Source organism: Podarcis gaigeae (genome assembly GCF_964106915.1).
Source record: "Podarcis gaigeae genome assembly, chromosome: 2".
NCBI classification, from domain to species: Eukaryota; Metazoa; Chordata; class Lepidosauria; order Squamata; family Lacertidae; genus Podarcis; species Podarcis gaigeae.
In genome coordinates, this window is record NC_139679.1 from 23,777,945 (window position 1) to 23,803,127 (window position 25,183).

Genomic DNA, 25,183 nt, shown 5'->3' on the forward strand with positions numbered 1-25,183 from the left:
ACCTTTATCTTTTAGCTTTCCACAGTGGCCTACCAGATGCCCATGCAAAGCCCGCAAGCTGGACATGAAAGCAACAGCAATCTCCTTCACTCTCCAACCATTCAGCCTCAGTGGATGACTCTTATTTTAAAAAGGAGGACTTCTCTCATGTCCCCCTTTTGTTTCCCTTTACCTAATCTATGTACTGTAAGTTCCCAGACATTATAATGTTTTCTCACAGGGGAGTTGTTTCAGTCCCCTGATGATGACAACTCTTCCCTGACAGGTAACAATAACAATAACAATATTTATTATGTATATGCTGCCCACCTGGCTGGATTTTCCTTGCTACTTTGGACGGCTTCCAACACATTAAAACATAACAAGACATCAAACATTAAAAACTTCCCTATACAGGCCTACCTTCAGATGTCTTCTAAAGGTTATATAGTTACTCATCTCCTTGATACCTGATGGGAGGGTGTTCCACCGGGTGGGTGCCACTACCAAGAAGGCCCTCTGCCTGGTTCCCTGTAATCTCACTTCTCCCAGTGAGGGAACAGCCCGAAGGCCCTCGGAGCTGGATATCAGGCTGAACGATGCAGGTGGACATGCTCCTTCAGGTATGATCTCTTTGTTTTGAGATCCAGCTCCAAGGGCCTTCTGGTGGTGAAAGCTGCCTACAGTATCCACCCCACCCCTCAATTTCTTTTTTTTTTTTAATAAATTTTTATTAGGGGTTTTTACAAAATAAAGTACAAAGATAAACAACCTTTCTTTTATCTCAACAGAGTTTCATAACTTCTTTGGCCTTCCTCACATCTCCCGCTGCCATTTTCATCATCATAAATTTTTCCCAGCAATTTATCATCTAATTTGCAAATTTTATAACCACTTATTTAAATATAATCCTCTGTAAATTAATTTCTCTTAATCTCACTTTACATCCCATTTCGATCCGATTTTGTGGTGGCCAATTATTTATGATCAAACATCCTACTTAACTTTCCACCAAATCACAATATTTTTGTAAATAAGTCTTAAATTTCCTCCAATCTTCTTCAACCCTCTCTTCTCCCAGGTCTCGAATTCTGCCAGTCATCTCAGCCAGTTGCATATAGTCCATCAGCTGCATCTGCCATTCTTCCAGAGTGGGTAGATCTTGAGTTTTCCACTTCTTGGCGATCAGTATCCTTGCTGCTGCTGTTGCGTACAAAAAGAATGTTCGGTCCTTCTTTGACACCATCTGGCCGACAATGCCCAGGAGGAAGGCCTCTGGTTTCTTAAGGAAGGTATACTTAAATACCTTTTTCAGCTCATTATATATCATTTCCCAGAAGACCTTCACCCTGGGACAAGTCCACCAGAGGTGAAAGAATGTTCCTTCATTTTCCTTACATTTCCAACATTTATTGTCTGGCACATGGCATATTTTGGCTAGTTTAACTGGGGTCATGTACCACCTATATATCATTTTCATTACATTTTCCTTCAGAGCATTACATGCCGTGAAGTTCATCCCCGTGGTCCACAACCTTTCCCAATCCTCAAACATAATATTATGCCCAATATCCTGTGCCCACTTTATCATGGCCGACTTAACCATTTCATCTTGTGTATTCCATTTCAACAGCAAGTTATACATTCTTGAGAGTACTTTAGTCTTAGGTTCTAACAATTCCGTTTCCAACTTCGATTTCTCCACCTGGAATCCTAACTTTTTATCCTTTTTAAAAATTTCTTGAATCTGAGCGTAATGTAACCAGTCTCGCACTTTGTCTTTCATTTTTTCCAAACTCTGCAATTTCCAATTGTTGCCCTCTTTCTCTATTATTTCCCAATATTTCGGCCATTTGGCCTCCATATTGGGTCTTTTTCGGGCCTTAGCCTCCAGAGGTGATAGCCATCTTGGAGTTTTATTTTCCAATAGGTCTTTGTATTTTGTCCAGACATTAAACACTGCTTTCCTGACAATATGGTTCTTAAAGGCCTTATTGATCTTAACTTTGTCATACCATAAGTATGCATGCCAGCCAAATGCATTGTTAAAACCTTCTAAATCTAACACATCAGTGTCCTCTAGAAGTAGCCAGTCTTTTAGCCAGCAGAAAGCTGCTGCTTCGTAGTACAACCTTAAGTCTGGCAGGGCAAAGCCCCCTCTTTCTTTCGCATCAGTTCACCCCACCCCTCAATTTCTGCATGTCTGAATTGTCCCAATTACTTCAGAGGTCCCTGTTTTGGTTCTGGGTGCTTCAGAGAGAGCCGCTTTTGTTTCAGACAAGCCCCATATCATTTCAAAGTGACCCACTTCAGTTCGCGATTTGGTATTTGTCCAAATCCAATGAACACAACCGAGTCTGGCTGTAACACTTGTTGATGCACACTCTTTACCTAGAGAATACTAGTAATATGCTTAACACAAAAACAGAACGAACAATCTCCTTGTGCTCCAAGACACAGACTAACTCACCCTTCTCCTCCTGGCACTAGAGGTTTCTCGCTTCCTGTTGCTTCTGGAGCATCATCTTCGTCTGAGGAGCCAGCACTAGAAGATTCCTCATCGCTGTCTGCAAGGCAATATGCCCTTGGCCTGAAACTGAAAAGAAGGACACATTTCAGCTTTGAAGTGACACCTTATTAACATAGGTTGGAAACAGGGTTTTTGCTCCCTGCATGACTAGACATCTTCCTGTTTCCCCAGTTAAAAATGTGACCCGCACCATGCTTTATTTATACAATAATTACTTACTCCAACACAGCTGTGTCGAGCCTAGCTTAAAATGAACGGAAGCAAGTGTGAGTTACTTCCATGCAGTCAAATGGAAGGTGAAGACACATTTCTGCACAAGTGTCTTTCATGACAATTAAATGCAATGCAAACAATTATAATACCAAAGTAGGATGAGCACTTTGACTAAGCACAATTTTTTGACCGGATGAGACATGCTTGGGAAGTCAAATGGGTTTCTGAATGAAACTTGAGGGTTGCTTCTGTGAGCACCATGCGCTTCCAGGGGTTATTTTCTTGCCACTGTATCATATAATTTCCCTCTTATCACCCCCTGCACACATAGCTGAGCCGCATCTACCTATCATAATAGTTGCCAGCAGCAACAGAGTCAGAAGTGTTTTAGACAAGACATTTGGTAAGTAGCAGTAAAGGCAGTGATGGTCTTAGAGGCAAATTATAGCTGGCATATTAAGAAGGCCTGAGACAATATAGGGCAAGTCTAGGGAGTGCATCTTGTTGAGTCTCTAAGTATTCGAATGCAGTATGTATTGAGGGGTTCCCAGCAGGGGAGAAGCCCAGGCTCTAATGTTATGATCTCAGAACTGCCACCTAACCCAGAATTACTAAAAACAATACGTATATGGAACAAAACCTCGATGGTAATCCAAAGAGCCCTAACCGGCAATTTCTCTGTAATGGGTGTAATAATCTGTTATGGCTATTTCACACGCAAGTTGGATGTTCTCAAGTGGACATTCCTTTCCAAAGCCCTGGTCCAAACAGTAAGCTCAGATTTTTCTTAGTCACCAGCAACCAGACAAAAACAGAGTACAAGAGGGCTATCTGCAAGCAGCAACTTGTCATAGTGTTCAGGTAGTAACACGGAGAAGCTGGCCATCAGTACCATCCTGCCAATTTTACTAGATAGCCATGATTTTTTCTCCCACGCCCACTTCACCCAACCAGGATGGCTAGATGCAAAACATTTGGCGATGGAGAACTTAGGCCAGGCACTGTCTTCTGTCAGCCTAACCCACCTCGCAGGGTGGTTGTGAGGTTTAAGTGAGGAGAAGAGCCATGTACACTACCTTGAGTTCCTTGGGGAAAATGGTGAGACAAAAATGAATGCGTGTTCATGGTAATTTGAACACACAGCCTTAGTCTGCATTACTAGTCGACAAAACCAAGCTCAGCTGGAAACCAGATAGAAACATCATCTTCTATAGAATATCCACAGCTATATAAAACAACCCTGGAGTAACCCAGATAGTTCAAGAAGAGGTTCTTGAGTAGTAACCCTTTCACTGCAACATGTGCTGGCTACAGTGCAATAACGGCTGAATATACACGTGAGGATGAAGGCCTATCAAGCTTCAAGAGGGAGACTTTGAAAACAGTTTTTACTGTTAGCTTTTCCCTGACTGCAGGATGGGGAGAATTAGGTGTGACAACTCCCCAATGGAGGAATGTTGCAGTTTATTGATTCTATGGAGCAGTAAAGACCAAATGGAAATTGGCAAACAGCTGTATTTAAAAAAATGAAAGAAGAGGAGCACAGCAGGGAAGTTGTGCTACTCACGTTAGAGAGATGCTTGCCTCCCAATACAAAGAGAGCACACACGTCATTCCCTAAGCCCAGCTTTAAACATTCCAAGGCAACTGGGGAAGTATAAGAGAGTGCTTCCTCTCGCTCAACTAGCCCAGAAGTCATTTCAGTGATTCCGGCTAGAATCACTTAAGGAGCAAACACAGAAGAAAAGTTAGAGAGCACCTTCAAGCAAATTTAAAGAGTAGAAAGAATTCAGCCTTGATAGGTAGCTAGGGTAGGGGGTTAAAGACAGATATTAACTTCAATGAAACTCCATGCCAGTGGCGTAGCGTGGGGGGTGCGGGGGGCCCGGCCGCACCGGGCGCAACATCTGGGGGTTAGGGTTAGGGGGCGCAAATCCACGGGTTAGGGGGTGCAAATTACTTGCCTTGCCCCGGGTGTTGACAACCCACGCTACACCACTGCTCCATGCCAAGGTTTTGTTAAGATAAAAGCAAAAACCTTAGAGAGCCAGGTGGCTTCAGTTACCGAAGGGGGCTAACAACTTGCAATAGCATTGCCCCTTATTTCCAGCCAAAAAAAGCCCTTTGAATGGTCTCAGCACAAACAGAATGAACACTCCACAAGGGATGAGATGATGCAACAAATACCACTCACCAGATTAAAACAAATCCACAGATTGACGAATCCAAATATTACCAAAAGAAGGAAAGGAAATGAAAGGGGGAAGAAAACCAAAAAAACAAATACAAGTTAGAGAAGATACAGTATGGAGAAATTGCAAGCTACCTTTACCTAGGAGGGGCTCTATTTGGCCAACATAAAGCAAACAGTACTAGCCAGCTGACATTTAAGCAAAGCTCTTTTTAATGCAGGTTAGACCACGCAGCAACACTTGAACATTTGACGCAGTATCACGTACTTGGGTTTCCAAAACTGCATCAATGTACGCGAGTAAAACTATTAATATTAGACAAAATATTGATACCGATTCTTGGTAATAGGTATAAGGGGATTTAACCAATACATGGGAGAGAACTACTGAGGTATTGTATCTGTGCAGAGAGGAGATGCCAGCCAGGCACAATATAAAGATGTGAAATCAATGGGGAAGAATAATGCAAGCTGAAAAGCTGGGACTTTAGACCCAGTTCTAGCATAGATATGACCTCTCTTCCTTCGGTCTTACTAAAAACATACATATGCCCACCGATTATAATTTCTTTACATATATAATAGGTGCCCTGTGTTTCTGTGCTCTTGGCATAGAATCATAGAATCCTAGAGTTGGAAGAGACCACAAGGGCCATCGAGTCCAACCCCCTGCCAAGCAGGAAACACCATCAGAGCACTCTTGACATATGGTTGTCAAGCCTCTGTTTAAAGACCTCCAAAGAAGGAGACTCCACCACACTCCTTGGCAGCAAATTCCACTGTCGAACAGCTTACTGTCAGGAAGTTCTTCCTAATGTTTAGGTGGAATCTTCTTTCTTGTAGTTTGGAACCATTGCTCCGTGTCCGCTTCTCTGGAGCAGCAGAAAACAACCTTTCTCCCTTCTCTATGTGACATCCTTTTATATATTTGAACATGGCTATCATATCACCCCTTATAATGACTGCTGTTTGTCTATTCTCCTGCAGTGTGGACAACAAACAAACATCCAGCTTGAGCAAGGAAAAGTGCAAAGCTTCTAAAACAGGGGGGGGGGGAGGGACCCAACACCCACCCCAAACCTAAGATGTACACAGAATATGGGCAGGATGATGGCGGTGGAACGAATGTTAGGAAGAAGCAATGCTCCCTTGTTGCAGCTTCTTCAGAATTTCAATTGGACTGAACATGTACTCTAGTGCTGCACACGAAGACACAGCTGTTTAAAACAGCAGTAGCCAACGTGGATGGTGCCCTTCGGATGTTGGGCCACCGACTATGCTGGATAATGCTGGCAGCAGTTGTGGTCTCTGGAGCGCATTATATTAGCCCTTACGTTACATTTTAAACCCCTGGTTTAAAGGGTTTACAAAATTATGATTTTTCTACCAGTTCATTTATTGCTTGCAACCAGCTTTTTATTTAGCACTGATACATAAAATTTTTATTTTTCCCCTTCTGCCCCCTCCATTCCTACTTGGGATCAGTGCCGGATTTACGTATAAGCTAAACAAGCTATAGCTTAGGGCCCCACTTTCTTGGGGCCCCTCAAAAAATTAAAGGAAAAAAACCTGGATGTACATTTCAAAAATTTAAGATAAAAAATAAAATAAAATAAAACCAATGTGATAAAGTACCTATTTTGTTTTGCGCAAATGGCTTTAGATACCTATTGGGTCCATAAATCACCATATAGCATATATTCAACACAAAAAACAGTGACAATTTGTTGTTGACAAAGGACAGCTGGGCATATAAAGGGCCCCATTACCTTCAGTAGCTTTGGGCCTCATCAAACCTAAATCCAGCCCTGCTTGGGATAGAGAAGCTAGAAATCATTCTATTTCCAGAATGATCTCTGTCCAGTGCTTTGCTATTACCATTAGTTTATTAGGGTACAGTTAAGCTAACTTGGAAGTTGTTATTCATCAGTACGCAGGTGGTCCCAAGACTTACTGACCAATCCCTGCCTCTCACTTTTGAGATCAGTTTTAGCATAGTGCGACAGCTTCCCCCAAACTGTAACCAGTTATTCATTATAAAGAAATAACTCCAGACTTATCAGCTCTTTCAAACGCTATCTAGTTTCTATTACAGAGTTTTATGAAGAGCTTTCTGTACTTAAAAAAACACACCAAAATAGTAGGGGGGGAAAACCTTACCCTTCTTTGCCAATTTCTCCAACTTTCAGTGCTTCACCTAAAGGTTCCTTTCCAAGTTTGGTCAAATTCATTTTGGTCTCCAGGGTCATTAGAAAAGATCCACTGTAAGATATTTCCAAGTCAATCCAAAGCCCTAGAATTGTTGGGGAAAGAAAACATTTTAGGTATGACTGAAACTACCACACAATATCCAGGAAAATGCTGAAACACACGCAGAGATATTGATCCCTACCTCTTTTTTCAAACCTCTTGCTTCACGGTAGGCCAACACTATCACAACTAGTCAAATAGCAACTTAAGATTAAATAACTAGACAAAAAGCAACTTACAAACATGATACGGGGCAGTACTCTGCAAATCACAGAATCTAGAATGTTAAGGGCTTAAATAGTATTCATCATGCTGGTCTCAGCAAGCCGCAACTGTGTTTTTAATTGGACTAACTTCGGTCGGAAAGAGAAGGCAGTTCCCCTCTTGCAACACAGAAGGTGGCCCAGTAAAGAGGAACCAGCTTTCCTCGGCATCTTAGGAAAGTCCAAAGGCCACTTTCACTATCATAGGCCATCATACTGGTGCTGCAGGTTGCAAAGGCATAATGTAGGGGTGGGGACTCCTAAAACAGGGGTGGGGAACCAACAGCCCTCCGGATATTGCTGCACTCTCAACTTCTGCCAGCCCCAGCCAGCATGACCAATGGCATAGGATGATGCGGAGGCCATAGTCCGAAAAAGGGTCCCCCATCCCTGTTCTAAAGATTAACAAAAGGTCCTGTGAGGCCTTCATATGTGTACCTGTGCAGCTGAATCTCTGCAGATCAGCTGATTAAGAAGAAACACCCTACAAAGGCATGCAATCTGCAGTTGTATTGTACTGTTTACTGAAATGACAACCTTCATTCCACTGGACTTTATATGGACTGCCATTGCAGAAATAAACAATTCAGAATACTGCCACTGTAAGTGGTTCTCTAGATACAGTGGAACCTCTATTTGCAATCATAATCCGTTCCACAGGTCAGTCTGGAGGTCGAAACGGGCTGCTGGGAGAGGCGCCGTTGTCCGCAGGTGTGGACGGCGATTGCCACTTCTGCACATGTGAAAACAGTGATCACCACTCCTGCGCATGCACAAATGGCAGCAAGCCCGCTGGTTACTTCCGGATTTGCCGCGGTCGCGACTTGGAACGACCGTAAGAACAGGTGATGGTTAAGTAGAGGTTCAACTGTACTGGCTAAGAATCAAAAGGCATGCATCCCTTGGCCACCACTTATGCCCTTGGCTTCAGCTGCTTGCACTCCACTGGAAAAACGGCTCTGATAAAGGCCCCCTGGGCTTGGAGCAGCTTGCCAGACAGTGCATCAGGGAAGGAGGCAGCAACAGAAGCAGAAAACTCTGAAGACCAGCTGCATGTGCAGAGCTACCCTGACCGACCTTTAGATCCAGGTCATAAAACGTGGAAGCATCGGCAATTGTCTTAATTGCCATTCACTTCACGTGGGCATTCATTTGTTTGCGACATATGAGTGATGGGAAATGATCTGCAGAACGGCTTGCACGTGAAGCGCTCTCTCTGCTCCTCTGCGCAACATCCCGCAATTATGAAAGGAGGAAGTTGGAGAGAACATCTGCGAGGCAGAGAGATAAAACGGCCGTTTAACAGGCTTGGAACTTTGTTCCTGCCTTGCTAATGAAGGAAATGAAAAGAAGGAGCATCTCAGAGCTTATGCAATGCTAATGTTTACGATGAATTGGGAGGAAGTGTGTTCTTGGCCTGGAAGAGTATACAAGCTGGTGATGAAGACCAAAGGTCAAAAAGCATCCAGCCAGATCTCTGACTGCAAGAGGATAGCTTTTAGAATGTGTTCTTGCCATTATAGGATACATTTAGTGGGGTGTGTGCCAAAATCTTTCCTGTTGTTTTAATGTAGTCCTCTGCCATGATCTCAGATAAAAACACATGTGCTCAATGAAGTATCTTCAATATCCTTGCTTTCTATGAACTTCAGGGTGCACAACAGCATCCGCATCCAAATGCAGAGACTGTTCCAATTTCAGTAGGTTGTGCTAGGTTGTGCAACAATTTGCACATCCAGCCAAAAGTAATTATTTTCCCACTCAATTTGTTTCAAACCTAACCCAGCTCCAAGTAGCTCAGGCTGGTGAACATCATCCCATGTCCTTTTTATCGCCACAAAAATCCCTTGTGGTAGGCTGGAACAAGGGATAGGTGTGGGATCTGAACCCATGTCTTTCCAGTCTATGCCCTGCACTCTAACCCAGCAATAGGCAAAGTGATGCCCTCCATATATATTGCTCCCACCAGTCCCAGCCAGCATTGCTGATGGTCCAGGGATTGTTGGAGTTGTTGGTTCAGCCACATATGGAAGGCACCAAGCTGTTCTAACCACTACATCACACTGTCTCTGGACAAAGATGGCAGGCGAGTTCAGATTGTCAGCAACATCAGAAGAACTACAAAACAAGTGCTAGAAATCAAACTTGCCAGATCACCATAGCATCTTTAATCTTCAGTATGCTGCAATTTTACAGTTTAAAATTATCCTGCAGAGACTTCTGCAAGTTGGCCAGGTGTCTTCTCCTTTTCCGTCTAAATTGAATACCTAATAAGAGACAATAAGCTCTCTAACAAGTAGCGGCCTATCAAGCAATAGAAGCCTTCCTATCTTGGTCCAGCCACATGCAATTCAGGAGAAGGAGGCATCTCTTTCATTTGCTGAAACAAGCTTTCTAAATCATCAATAAACACAAATTTTTTGAGAACAAACGTTTAAGGGGGCAAGGATGAACAGGCTGAAAGAGATTTAGCATCCACTCAGAATTTCTAAGAATCGAAGTATTTCCCTTCAGCACATTGCATTTGAAATTAGTTTCTTAAAGATTTGTCAACATTCCATTTCTTCTAAGGACTTGATAGGCAGTGACAGGCATATTCTGCAATGCCAACTCTAGGTAATAACCTAACCAGTTCAAGAGGAGTCAGGGAATTCCTCTGCAAGATATGGAACAGTTTATTCCCAATGCAAAAAGCAGTTTAATCTTACCAATGAACACACTGAATCATAAGCACAATACAATATTTCCCCTGCATGGAAAAATGAGATTTGTCTTTGAAAAATCCAATTTCTTCCAATAAGCCACAGCAAACAGCATCTTGCAAAACAGTGTGGGAACAGTTAAGAGCCCATGAAAACTATAAGTTACGTTTTCTTTGTCATTGTGTGTTCATGCCTGTTATTTCAGATGTAGAAACTTAGCAGTCTGAAAAGAGCAGCATGGGAAGAGGAAGTGGCTTTCCGAACAGCCAGTCTTACTAATTACTTATAAAAAGCAGAGTCCTGCTGGAATTTGAAATAGGAGAGTATGAATAATTCCCATTTATCTTCCCGCAAATGGACAGAACTTTCCCCTTTGGTTTCAACTGGTGAAATGAAAGGGCACCAGAGTCAAATTCCACATGTATCTGTAGCCTTAAGCTCCCACTTATGTAATCAGTGAGTCAGCATGCTCCAAATACCAACAATTCTTTTTAAAAACAACTACAATATAATGAATCAACCAGAGGAAACAATTCAGAGGATATTTCCCTCTGCAAAGCACAAATCCAAAGTTTTCAAGCATCAGGAACACCAGAGGGGATTTAAAACAGCAGGTGTGCTGTGCAACATAGCCCCAGCATGTTTATGTTCTTTTACAAAAACGCAACCTTACAAATCACTGGCTGGTGACAGACTGAGAGTTGAAGCATAACAGTGCCATCGCTTTCCATACTTTAGACATGGTTTTTGTTTGTTTGGCGCTATACTGTTGGGTCCGATTACATTTTCTTTAGTTTAGCCTTTTTCTAAAACAAACCATTTCTTTAAGCACTAGAATTCGGGCGAAGACATAATATCTAGAAGTTAAATATTATTGTTAGCTTTCTACTTCATTGCTACAAAAAGAGATTCAAATAATTCCGAACTGACTTATATGATACCATCTTCATCTACAGGCCTCCCCTGCAAGGCCATGCTCAGCTGGAAGATTCTTAATCTCAGGGTCATGGCTTTATGTTGGGTGAAGTAATAATAGTAATAATAACTTTATTATTTATACCCTGCCCATCTTGCTGGGTTTCCCCAGCCACTCTGGGTGGCTTAAAGGTAAAGGACCCCTGACAGTTAAGTCCAGTCGCAAACGACTCTGGGGTTGCAGCACTCATCTTGCTTTATTGGCCGAGGGAGCTGATGTTTGTCCGCAGACAGTTTTTCCGGGTCATGTGGCCAGCATGACTAAGCCACTTCTGGTGCAACCGAACACTGACACCAGAGAAGCACACAGAAACTCCATTTACCTTCCCGCTGGAGCAGTACCTATTTATCTACTTGCACTTTTGGCGTGCTCTCGAACTGCTAAGTTGGCAGGAGCTGGGACAGAGCAATGGGAGCTCACTCCATCGCGGGGATTCGAACTGCCGACCTTCTAATTGGCAAGCCCAAGAGGCTCAGTGGTTTAGACCACAGTGCTACCCTCGTCCCATCTGGGCGGCTTACAGCGCATAAATAAATATGGTAAAACATCAGACATAAAAAAATTCCCAATAGATTTCTTCTAAAAGCCGGATAGTTGTTTACAGTGGTACCTCGAGTTACAAATGCCTCAGGTTACAAACGCTTCAAGTTACAAACTCCGTTAACCTGGAAGAGTTACCTTGAGTTGAGAACTTTGCCCCAGGATGAGAACAGAAATCATGTGCCAGCGGCGCAGCAGCAGCAAGAGGCCCCATTAGCGAAAGTGCGACTCAGGTTAAGAACAGTTTCAGGTTAAGAACGGACCTCTGGAACGAATTAAGTTTGTAACTAGGGGTACCACTGTATTTCCTTGAAAGATTCCTGCACTGTAGAGGATTGGACTAGATGATCCTCGTGGTCACTTCCAACTCTACATTTCTGTGAACTTGGAGCTTATTTCTCCAGAACCATTAAGAATCATCTTCCACAAAATTATGAGCACACATGTGCTTTTCTCTGCCCTGATTGTGGTAAATATGAAGTTTAAATATCTATTTCAGAACAAAGCATATTCCTTGAAGTCACCCTTCATTCCAATGTCGTAAGCTCTAACCACTCCTCAAAACTAAACAAAAACCAACACATTTCATAATAAAATGAAAAATTTAGAAAACCTATTGCTTCTCAAATAATAAAATATTTTTAATGTTGTTAGATCAGTTCTGGGGCATTTTTCTTCCCATATAAACATTTAGTACAAACCAATAATGTGTTCATTAAAAAAGAGGGAGAACATTTATCCTTCAATCAGCCAGCTAGCCAGCCATATCAAAACCTATTTTTTTATAGGCTTCCTTCCTTCCATCATGAAACTCAAGGTGTCAAGCATGTTCCCAGGCAATCTCCCAGACAGACACTGACCAACCTTAGACCTGCTCACAGACCATGAAGCAATGACTCAAAACACAGCTGTAAAACCCAAACAAGCCAAAACAGCTGTATCCTGCATTTTGAGGAAAACCTCCTTATCAAGGAAACTTACTTCCTATGCACTTACTTCCAATGCTTCTCCTAAATGCCGGGATGGCTAACCTTTGGCCCTCTAACATCACTGGACTCCAAATACCATCAGCGAGCAAAAAGTGAAGAAGCCTCAAGAAACTCATCAGGAAACAATCAGAGACACTGAAGACAACCCCTTACATCTTTTGGATCGTGATTCTGACTTTGGATGTTGACACAAACACACCCACACCCCTGCAGAAATATATTCCCGGTCAGCTCCCTGCAATTCGGACATTTCCTCATGCTCAGTCACAAAACCTGCTGTCTTAGGACGATATTTTGCTAGTGAGTCCTGTCAGCTCAAGGATTTTCACTTGTGCAACAGGACTCCCCCCCCCTCCTGCACCGCCCCACAACTTCCCCCCAATATGTTCCAGTGGGCTGGGGAAACCCCCTAACGGGATATCTGTTCATAAATCCTCCCTCAAATTTTTTTTAAGAAGTACCACCAAATTAGGCTTGCCATACGTCAGGAAAATCCCTGGCATGTCCTGGTTTTCAGGTGTAAAAATGGCATCAAGGGGGAATTTAGCTCAACAACTGCAGGTGTCAGGAATTTAACTTTTTGAAATACGGCAACCCCACACCGAATACTACTAGTATTTCTGCTCCCATTCTTTTCTGGGAAGAAATCCCCATTCTGAATGCATGTGTGTATAAACTTTAAGATTCAAAAGCACAAATCTTGCCATTCAATAATAAATGGTAGAAGGCTATAAAAACAAGTAAAACGAATTGCCATACAAATGTTATTACATAAAAAACAGACATTAAAGTAGCATTTACAATCATGGCTATCCCTCTGCAATCGTTGGAATTGGAAACATGATTGCCAACTGCACCCCGTCAATTGTTTGCTGGGAATTGTCATAGGATAGTTGTGCTATCAAAACAATCTACAAGGTTAAAAATCTGATATGTTACCTTTATAATCAATGGCAGGTTTGCAGGCTTGAAGGATTTTCGGCATGGCAATTCCCATGTCCAGTTCAGTTAGTGTTAGTTCATTCATGAAATACGGCAACTGAATGAATGAAAAAGAGAGTCTCTTTAAAGCATTAAAGTACACGTAGTACCCGGAAATTAAGTCCTATTGTGTTCAACAGGGTTTACTAATCTGACTTCCTAGTTAAGCGTGCCAAAGTATTGGGAAGATATGGAGAAGGTTTCTTAAAAGCAGGGGTGGGCTGAAGACGGGTGCTGGGGGCCACATTGGGCACCATTGTGTGGAACAACAGAATATAAATTTTAATATAATATTATTTCTGGTAGCCACACACTGCCTGTATAGAACGCTTCACTAGGTAGACTTTTATCGCATATAGGAATTCACTTATTGCTTACATTCTTAGGAATGCAAACTCGGGATACTCACCCTGGAGATTCTGTTGTTGTTGTTTTTTAAGTAGTAACCTATACAATACTGAAAGTTCCATGTATTCCCACTATATCTATATCTCTATATCCATCTATCTATATCTATATATATATATCTATATCTCTCTATATACATGATATTCAAAAGGTAATGTTTCAAAGACCTTGGGCTGAATCTAGGCTTAGTAGTCATTTGTCTTTAGGTTCGAGAAAGGCATTATAACCAACATAGGTTACTGCTCTTTGCAAGATACCGGAGGGGAATAAAATGTTATTATAATGTTATTTGCGCTATCAGTTAAAAGAACTGAATACTTTGGTCTCTTGTTTGCCCTCGGGAACAGACAAGAAGACTGAAGCAAAGCCCTTCTGGAGACAGATTTCTGAGGGTTTTACACTGACCCAAAAGGGTCAGAAAAACTGGCAAGCCCTGCTTTGTCCTTTGTTGTAAAGAGTGACATTGTTAAGTCGCCCCTCATCGGCCAGTCCCAGGGCAGATTAATACCATTTCACAGTTCACAATTAAAAACAGATTACATTCACAGGAATTGGGTGGGTACTGAAAACATGTGTCTCAGGTGTGCAACGCCAGGAAAAAGAAGTGGCAGGAGCAAGTAAGTGCAGGGGCTGAGAAAAAAATTCAATTTGTGGGAGGGGAATCAATATACGGACTGAACAATCCAAGCCCCGCTTTGATCCAGACTAGAGTAGGGATGGGGCCGGATTGGGGAGAGACGTTCCTCTTCCTGGCCCTGCAGGCCTACCTCAGCTTCTGAGGATTGATGGCAGGTGGACATGACAATGACAGGATCCCCAATGGATTCACCAGGAGAAACCCCCCCCCCCACACACAAACACATGGAACTTTCCAAGATGGAGTGAGGCTGAGTCAGCTGAGGGGCTGTGGATGTAGCCCTTGTTACTGAGCTAGCCTGGAGCTACACAGTACATTCCCTATTCTAGAATAAAGAGAGCCGAGTCTTGGAAAAACAGCCCATACCTTTATTTTGCTGAGCTTCATTTGTATCTTCTTGGACACCATGTCGGACCAGTACTTTTCTCCCAAGAAATCCCAAAATATTCTTCCCAGCAAGGCGTTCACCCATGCTTCCTGCGTCTCTTCTTCACAATGGGCATCGGATGGCAACTGGTAAGAGAGAGAGTGAGTTTCCCTACTTTCAGCAACTCTGGTGTGGCTATCGAAAATGTACAACAACACCGACCCTGGGCTGCTAGCCACACAGCAGGCTTTACGGGCTAACAAGAACCTCTCCATAGAAAGGGGTATCGTTTTATCTGCCCGACGACGAGTTAAGCTTATTCCACAAGCATAATTCAAAGGCATTTTCCAACGCGGACAATCCTTTGAAAACAAGGGGTCATTTTAGCAATGGTGAAGAGCTGATGCCAACAGAGTTTATTTTCTTTTTGAAGAAAGCCACCCCTAGAAGGTAGCTGAAACCAGGCTGGAGACAGAAAATAAGGGGGTGGAGAGAAGCTTTGCCTCTTATTTTGTGCAAAATATAATTTTGCTCCCCTGTCCCTTCTGGTCAAACACAGCAGAATTGCACAATAACCCAATAGGCTAATAGAACTGTACAATACAAGTAACCCTGTCTGTATAAGACTGTTCTAAGAAGTCTTAGCGTGGTGTGGGGAGCAGAATCCATTTTCTCCCATCTTAGTACTAACTGCACTTCTTATGCTTCTTTGGTAACCGCAGGGAGCACACATCTAACGGTGAAGAAAATGTTGGATGTTGCACATACCTGGGGAATGAAAGGAAGCACGAGCAACTCACACTTCCTGAGGAATGGCCGAAGTCATACAGATAATAGTAGTAGATAGTTAGCGGGGGGGGGCACATATAATAATAATAATAATAATAATAATAATAATAATAATAATAATAATAATTTTATGCCCCACCCATATGGCTGGGTTTCTCCAGCCACTCTAGGCAGCTTCCTGCACATATAAAAACATAAGACGTCTAACATTAAAAACTTCCTGAAACAGGGCTGCCTTCAAGTGTTTTCCGAAAGTTGTGTAATTCTTTATCTCCTTGATGTTTAAAGCTATGGCTGGCCACATTTAGCCATACATGAAGCTGTATGGCTTTTGTTTCAACTGGAACTCAGTTCCAGCACCTCTCAGGTAGACACCATTGCCGTTACAGTGGTACCTCTGGTTACGAACTTAATTTGTTCCAGAGGTCCATTCTTAACCTGAAACCGTTCTTAACCTGAGGTACCACTTTAGCTAATGAGGCCTCCCGCTGCCACTGCCGCCACTGTGCGATTTCTGTTCTCATCCTGAGGTAAAGTTCTTAACCTGAGGTACTACGTCCGGGTTAGCGGAGTCTGTAACCTGAAGCGTTTGTAACCTGAGGTACCACTGTACCTCCAGAACAAATTAAGTTCTTAACCTGAGGTACCACTGTATAAGAGAACAAGGGAGGCGTTCATGGTGAGTTCCGGCACCTCTTTTTCTGGAAGGACAGAACTGGTGTAGATACCATGGGCAAGGGTGCTGCAGCACTGCCCAACACTATGGAGACGCTAGGGAAAAGCCACAGCACGATTCAAACTAGACAGAAACTGATGGCACTAAACGTGGGTTGAGCCCTTGCCAAGCTCACCCTGCCCAACACCCGCATGCAGGGAAACCTCTTGGAAACAACAGAAGTTGAAGGGTGACCATAATATTTCAGTGCAGATCAGTTAACCCTTGTACACCTCACCTTCTTCACAGCTGTAGGGCTGCTATCTGCACTGTGGACTGGGCTGGCCACAGGGCTTGCCTGTTCTTGTGGAATGCACCTGGCCATATACATGTTGTAATCCAGAAGCATTTTTTGTCTCACACTGGCTGCCAGTTCCTTCTGCTTCGGCTGGGAGACAATTTCATCGATGCTCCCTTTGCTGCTGCTACGGCTGTGGGTCAGAGCTCCAGACTGGCTGTCGGATCGACTCTGTGCTGGCAAGAATCCTAAAGGCCGGGAAGGGAAAAGGCCTCCGTCATTAATAAGTAATCAAATAGGAAACTCAGCGACCATGAAAGTCAGGAGTTTAAGATGCTAAGATTCTAGTGAGAGGCGATGGGCTACAAGGCAAGTCTTAGAAGAGCAGGATGAAAAGAATGTGGGTTTTTTCTGTGGTTTTTTTACACTAGCAGCCATGAAAGTGGATGCAATAAAAATATCTGCCAAATTTCTGTACATTAGAAATGGGCTTTCATTTAACCACAGGCGCAATTTGGAGACATCCCCCTCTCACTTCATCTCCTCATATGTGTTTTTATTAAGTCGTCAGTGAAACATTTTTTGAATTTTTACACTGCTGTGCCAGACAGTGCTCCAAGGCAAACGTCAAGCAAAGGGGTTACTTGCAAGTCTTTTCCAGAAGCTTTCACGCATATTATCTTAAAATCAGCAAGGTGGGTTACAGCAATTGCAGGAAGCAACTCCCATGTGGAAGGGAACCACAAGGAAGGAAGACATAAATACAGGAATTTCCAGGGGAACAGTAGCCAAGCCACAGCTGCAACATGGCTGCTTACAGTCCACCCAATTTTGGCTGCATATAAACCAAACATTTAAAGTATGTCTCGTCCCCCAAAGAACACTGGGAACTGTAGTTTGTTAAACATACTAGGAACTGTAGTTCTGTGCGGGATAAACTACAGTTCCCATGATTCTTGGCGGGGGAAATAACATACTTTTAAGTGTATAGTGTGTAAGCAGGGCTTTTTTTTTCAGGTGGAACTTTCCGGAACTCAGGTGGGCGCCACTGCCATTATAAGAGAACAAGGGAGGCGTTCCTAGTGAGTTCCGGCACCCCTTTTTCTAGAAAAATAGCACTGATGCTAAGGAACTTAACCATACAATGGGAACAAGTTTCCCATCAGGTTTATATAATGAGCAGAAAGCTATACCTATCCCCATGGACTTTTAGCAAAAATCCTCCTCCACTGTTTAATATACCTGGGTGAGTGAAGCTATAAGAAAGGGAAAGCCCCTTGATAGAGGCAGCAGTATGGATAAACCTTCATAGGCTATGAGAAAAAGAAAAATCTCTGAATGAATGACATTGCAAACAGAATAATTGACAGAGCAATCCTGATTTGGGCTAGGTAGGGCAGAGAAACAGATCTAGCACCACATCCAAAGCCCTGTCATCTCACGCTGGTCAGGGCAGAAGGGGAGGACAGGACAGCTATGTCTAATTTTCTGCTTTGCCAGTGGATGCAAAACTTCTGGCAACACACCCCTCCCTGAAAGGCCCCATTTCAGGACTTTCAGGTTGCTAACAATGGCAAGAAAACCCCTAGCAATAGCTCTCTCTCTCTCTGCTTGCATGGCTGAAGCTTGGACTTCTGCCACAGCAAAGCCCATCCCAGCTGGCAAGATTCTTTTATGCTGGCAGAGGCTGGTGGAAAGGCAACTATACCCAGCCCTAACCTGCTCCATCATTCGTGTTGGAAGGGAAAGGGTATAGGATTGCCCTGTTAATTTCAAATCAACAGAAAGAGCAGATTAAATGCCTCTAAATAAAAATTCTGTAAATTCAGCAGGTTATGCAAACCTAACAAATCTGCATGAATTGAATTCGTATATTTGTATTTATTTTATAAAACAGGCAAGGGCTACCCACCAAAAGTAATAGAAATGTTGATTTTGAACAATGGCAGGGAGTGTGCAAACCTAGGGGAAGGACTGTGTCCTGAAGTTGTTGAGATAAAACTCTGTTTTTAAAAAGCCTGACATCACTAAATGCTTAGCAGAACTGCCTAAACCTCCCTTGGTTCCTATTTTATTTTATTGATGCACTATGAACTCCAAGATTCAAATTATGGCCAAATTTCTAGATTCTACATCTACCGTATTTTTTGCCCTATAGGACACACTTTTTCCCCTCCAAAAATGAAGGGGAAATGTGTGTGCGTCCTATGGGGCGAATGCAGGCTTCAGGAAGCTATCCGCAAGCCGTGGGAGAGCTGTGCGACTTCGCACAGCTTGTGGAGAGCTGCCTGCACCCCGAAGCCTGGCGGCGCGCTGAGCTCAGCGCCCCCCAGGCTTCAGGCTTCGCGCAGCTCTCCCACGGCTTGTGGAGAGCTGCCTGTTCTGGGGGAGAAATCATTTTTTTTTCTTTATTTCCCCCCCAAAAAACTAGGTGTGCCCTATGGGCCGAAAAATACGGTATATTGCTAAACGACATCAGAGCTAACTTAGGCACGTTGCAAGCTGCAAACATTTTGTTCTGCAGATATTTTAAATGAGGGGAAAAAGATTTGTGATGGGAGAGGAAGAGTGAGATAAAAAAAGGCCTGATTAAAAATTAATGTCTGCTTGCCACATTCGATTTTAAAATTACACATCTTAAGCAGTGTGTCTGATGTTTCTTGCTAATGTAACTTCAGAACATTTAGATTCATGCAAGTTTCAGTCAGTGGTATGGCCTCAACATTTTTCCTAAATATTTTTCTCTGAAGAGTGACTGATGCACATCTGATCATTCTAAAGAAACAGCACCGTGTTTTACAAAATGACACCAATTAAATAAAATAAGGTCAGAAGCGCTCTAGAAGAGTATACCTACACCCCCCTAAGACACTTGAAAACAGAATGTCCAAACATTTTACAAGGCCCTTTTAAAGAGAAAAGCCAAGCTTTTAAAGAGAAATTGTCAGGCCAATAGAAGGGCAAACTACAAAGTTCACACAACATTTGCTGACGGTCAGACACTACTTTATATTTTTCCTTTAGGAAAGATTTTTTAATAGCAGTGAACGTGCTAGCAGATAGCCTAAGCTCTATTTCCACTGAAAAGGCTCATTTTGACTCCGTGCAGCAAAGTACATTTGGCAGGATATTAAAATGCAGATAGTTAAAAATGGATTAATAAATGCACGACAACTCTGGGAGGAGTTAAATTGCCCCCAGACTGCAGTCTAGACATGTTCTGTTTAACACACTGAATGGCCAAATGTTCCTTCTGGAATATATGCTACTTCCAATGAATCTTTTATAAGCTGGTATTTTGAGCTTGCTACAAGAAGAATCTTAATAATATGAGAGAACAGGGTCCTACCAGGCTTTTGTCCACACACAGCAATTGGCTTTTTCCCTTCAGATTTCAGTTTGGAAGCCAGGAGGAACCTCTGAAACCATTCCTCCTTCTCCCTACCAGTCCTCCCAAAGAGATAAAGCACTTGGTCCTTCTGAGTAATGGACTTCGCTCCATCCTGAGGTTGCCTCTTGGGTTCTTCACTGCTCACTTCCACTTTTTCTATGGTGGGCTTCTCTTCCACTGTCTCTTTGTCAGCCTGGGCTTTAGCCATGAAATCATCTTGTCTCCCAAGCTCAATGCAAATAGGATATTTTTTGTTCCAGATTCTTTTCCGGGCCAAACTTTTGGGTACCAGGTGAATCTGGAAAACAAGTTGCGAATTCATTTCACTGGCCCACCACACCGGGCAGGGAAATACGGAACGGTAGGCATTTGTTGAATACGTAATCAACTGCAAACGATGGTGGGCAGGGACCCTCCTTTACCATTTGGTCTTCCTGAGCTGTAGGAGTCTTTCCTAGAGTTCACAGGAAGCCTGGGAAGGCTTGGCCCAGAAGAGTTCCCCATCAGTCCCTCTGCTACCCCCTATTTTTCCTCCTGTCAGTCCCCACCCCCAAATAACAATGTAAGTTTGGGAAATCAGTGAGAGAGGAGGCCAGTTTAGCTAATACCAAGAAGAGTCAATTACTACTACTACTACTACTACTACTACTACTACTACTACTACAGTGGTACCTTAACCTGAAACTGTTCTTAACCTGAAGCACCACTTTAGCTAATGGGGCCTCCTGCTGCCGCCGCACCACCGGAGCATGATTTCTGTTCTCATCCTGAAGCAAAGTTCTTAACCTGAGGTACTATTTCTGGGTTAGTGGAGTCTGTAACCTGAAGCGTATGTAACCCGAGGTACCACTGTACTACTAATTTATTATTTATACCCCACCCATCTGACTGGGTTTCCCCAGCCACTCTGGGCAGCTCCCAAGAGAATATTAAAAACACGATAAAACATCAAACATTAAAAACTTCCCTAAACAAGGCTGCCTTCAGATATTTTCTAAAAGTCAGGTACAGTGGTACCTCGGGTTACATACACTGGATGTGGCTGATGGTAGTTGGAGTCCAACAATATCTGGATTGGGTTCGCCACCCCTGGATGATGATGATGATTAAAAAACCCACTTAAGTCCTCATGTGGGAGCTACCCATAGAATGTCATTGGAACTCACCTTGCTTTCTGTAAGATCATAAATTTTCTGGCTAATGTAAGTGACGTCCGGCTTGGCTTCATTGTAAATAGCCCTTCTGGAGATATTTTTGTTGGGGTTCGAAAGTCTCAAGGTGCTTCCTTCAAGTCTCACGAAGACAGAGTGAGTCAATGTAGCATGGTATGTCTCTGGATCGTAGTTATGGATCTCATTCATCCAGCCCTGGAGAAGACACAGGAATTTTACTGAAAGGCGATTCAGAATAGTTCCCACGGCTAATTTAAAATATCAGCCACTGAAAGCCTAAATCCAACAGAACAAGGTCAAACTACAAGCGAGACAAAATTAAGGTTCTGTATGGCAGCCACCTTGAGCGCTGCAGGGAGGAACCGATTCCTGCCTTTCCATTGTGTGTCAACCTCATCCATTCCATAATCCTTGAAGAGTAAATGCATTTTGACACAGAGCCAGAGCAGGTTGGAGCAGGTTAGTGGCAAGGCAGGCCCTAGGACCTAGAAAAAAAACCTGGAAAGCTGCTTATCCCTAGGACTGTCTAAGTGTAGAATTAAACGATTTGCAGCAGTGGAGAAAGGACTAAGGCGGTTAAGCTGCCCACGCTTAAAAGTGAATGGAGGATGTGGTAAAATATTATTATTATTATTATTATTATTATTATTATTATTATTATTATTCCCCCTCCCATCTGGCTGGGCTTCCCCAGCCACTCTGGGTGGCTTCCAACAAAATATTAAAATACCGTAATACATCAAACATTAAAAGCTTCCCTAAACAGGGCTGCCTTCAGATGTCTTCTAAAAGTCTGGTAGTTGTTGTTCTCTTTGACATCTGGTGGGAGGGCGTTCTACAGGGCGGGCGCCACTACTGAGAAGGCCATCTGCCTGGTTCCCTGTAACTTGCCTTCTCGCAGCGAGGGAACTGCCAGAAGGTCCTCAGTGCTGGACCACAGTGAACGATGGGGGTGGAGATGCTCCTTCAGATATACTGGACCAAAGCCATTTAGGGCATTAAAGGTGAGCACCAACACTTTAAATTGTGTTCGGAAACGGTACAAAAGGCCTCACTGAGACTCTTGCTTGCTAGCCCTGCATGTAAGTCAGAGTGTGCGGCTGAATGTTGCTCAGAAGCAAGGCCTCCATCAGTGATATCTTAGAATGGCAATGGCATCCACCTGAGAGGTGCCGGAACCCATCTGAGTTGTGACAAGTTCTGACTGGAAAAAAAGCCAAGGCCTTCACCATCCCCACTCACTCACCTCCCCCAAATCCTGGGGATTCATGGCAAGCAAAACACCCAGGAACAAAGCGCCCAGGATGCTTTATGGACCTGCTTCTTCTTGTCTCCTCTCCCAGGCGTCACAAAAACATGTGATCTGTATGCTATCAGAACAAAGGGGTCTGCAATTCTGACATGTCCAAAAGCTCTTGGCAACGGCATGGAGCTCAGGAGGCCTCTGCTATGCAAACTGAAGTTTAGGCATGTCCCATAATCTCCAAAGAAGGGGGATTCCCCTCTACACACAAACACTTGGCACCATTTCCCTAGCTACAGAAGAGAACAAAACAGCCTCTGTATGCCTGAAGCTCTTGGGTACATGGTTGGTGTCACGTAAGGGCATCATTAATCCATTGCACAAGACAGATGCAACATTAAGGCAAAATATGCTCACTGAGAGCAACAGAAAATAAAAAGTCTGGAAATGAAAGTCTTACCAAAGAGACATGGTTCCCTAGAACAGATTACCGGTACCTCTGAGGCAGGAACACATGCTTACAAAAAAGTAATTCAGACCAGTTTCCCCACTGCTTCCCCCAACAACCCGGTAGTCCCTGTCTTCATTTCAATTTAACTGGGTAATGGAATTAGATTAACCACATGCTGCTCAACTGATTTATTACACCTGTTGGCTCAGGTTTTATAGTTAGAATAAGTGGATTAAACTCTGCCAGTCTAACCACATTAGAAATCCATCCCACTCCTTTAATCAGTTTGTGAACAGAAAAATAGCACACCTTCATTTCTCCGACACTCTGAATGTTATTGGTTAGACCTGGGGTGGGGGGACAATGACAACGCAACCTTTTCCAGGTTTCCCATATTCATGCTCAGTTCTTGAGTCATCTTGCAACCACTTCTCTCAAACTACAGGTGAACAGTATTTATAAAGCAGCAGGTTTACCTACATTATTCATGCCAAAAGCTGCCACCACCGCTGGCCTGTATCAGGCAAGCAGTGCTCGGACTGTCAATACGAGAACGGTACTTAACGTTCTCAGAAGTAATTGCATAAATTGTTTTCAGAAGAAATTGTATAAAGGCATACAAAAATACCACATACAAAACATGGAAAAACGACATTTGAAAGGCAGAGCGAGTAAAACGAATCAATCTCTTACTCAATAAGAGAAAGTAGGGTCCCTGGAGTTGCAGATCAGAAGCAAACCTTTTCATAACTCACGTACTCCAAACATTTATTACTTTTAGTATCTTTATCATATTCAGAAGCATGTCTTGCTACTTCTTCTCCCTCAGGCCTACCCAAAATGCTCTCTGAACACAGGAACGAGCATGTCAGGGAGAAAGCTATCATAGAACCACTCTTTCTGGTGTTCTAGATTTCCACGGCAAAGGACTTATCATTTGGGAAAGCATTCAAAGGTCCTGTCCAATTTTCTGCAGCCATACATTCCAGGCAAACTGTTTACCAGGTACAGATCCAAGATATGATTTTGGGCTGCCCTTGCTAGCTAAGCTAAACCTTGTTGGTTGCCAACTTCTGTCCCTCCCCTTTCCCTGCCAAGGAATCCCCATTCCAGTCTTTCCTAGGAGAAAGATAGGATGAGTACATGTCGACTAAGCCAGCTAATGCCCCTTCAGTGATGCTTTATATGAAGTACTTTGGGAACGAAAATTTGAAACTAACTGCTTTTTAACGCAGCATTTCTGCAGCAGCTTCTTTCTGCATTAGAATGGCGAGTGCAGGTTTACATAGTTGCTTTAGTTCTAGGCACTTGGCATCCATCAAATTTCTGCTTTAGTTAAATTCAATGGAACATTAAAAGTGGTATTTTGTGAGGAGATTTCACCCCTCCCATACCCAAGAATCTCCTGATGATCTCTGCTGACTCTCCAGAGAGGAGGAGGCGTGTTCTGCTATCTACTTATTCTACCCCAGCACCACATCAATGTGTGTGTGAGAGTCAGTCAGTCAGTGTATCGGAGAGAGAGAGAGTGTTAGAGATTGTGTCTAGAGATAAGGTTGCTGCTAAGAGCAGCTGCAGACTCTCAGTGTAGCATTGATTTATGCTTAGAATATTCAGCTCTGTATATAGTTTTGTCATAGTTGTAGTCACAGAATAAAAGGAAGATATTCTACAGAGCTGCTCTCCGAGTGGTTTATACTCTGCAAGACTCTGCAAAACTCTGCTGCGCAACGACTGTATTATTGAGACAGTGAATCCGGTGCTCTCAGCTCTAAGCTGTGAGTCCACAGCACTGTGACCTGTTCCTGTGAGAAAGGTGGTCTCTGGCAGTGCTACCCAGCTCGCCTAGCCCAGTCGGGGTTGAGGTGCATGAGTCCAGTTGGTGCACTGGCTCAAGGGCAATGCTGCATAACTGCAGTGCCGAATTAAACCCTATGGCAGTTGAAATCTCGGGGGGGGGCCCTTGCAAGAGCAACAACAAACAAGATCAAATCAATATTATTTTGACCCTTTGTCACGGGGCCCACAAAATGCATGGGGCTCATAGGCCGGTGTCTACTGTACCTATTCAGTAATCCGGCATAAATAATTTGTGGCACAAAGTTTCATGAGCCAGAGCCCACTTCACCAGATGCTATAGTCCAGGGAAGCTTATGCG

At 43.3% G+C, this 25,183-nt stretch overlaps 1 protein-coding gene and 1 long non-coding RNA gene across 11 annotated transcripts in view; both read right to left on the bottom strand.

The window, feature by feature from the left end:
- LOC310839343 overlaps positions 1–25,183 on the bottom strand; it is a 292,189-nt gene that overhangs the window by 115,561 nt on the left and 151,445 nt on the right. The gene's annotated exons all lie outside the window — the stretch shown is intronic.
- Positions 1–25,183, bottom strand: part of TEX2 (testis expressed 2) — a 92,067-nt gene that overhangs the window by 10,938 nt on the left and 55,946 nt on the right. For 6 of the 10 annotated variants that reach the window (XM_083727425.1, XM_083727422.1, XM_083727426.1 and 3 more), the window contains 7 exons: positions 21,326–21,526; positions 20,118–20,457; positions 16,769–17,016; positions 15,026–15,172; positions 13,573–13,672; positions 7,074–7,206; positions 2,450–2,575 (listed from right to left, as the gene is read on the bottom strand). In XM_083727425.1, coding sequence (XP_083583551.1) covers positions 2,450–2,575; positions 7,074–7,206; positions 13,573–13,672; positions 15,026–15,172; positions 16,769–17,016; positions 20,118–20,457; positions 21,326–21,526 — 1,295 coding nt within the window. The remainder of the gene's footprint in view (positions 1–2,449; positions 2,576–7,073; positions 7,207–13,572; positions 13,673–15,025; positions 15,173–16,768; positions 17,017–20,117; positions 20,458–21,325; positions 21,527–25,183) is intronic. The other 4 variants (XM_083727428.1, XM_083727430.1, XM_083727429.1 and 1 more) reach the window with 1 other exon arrangement.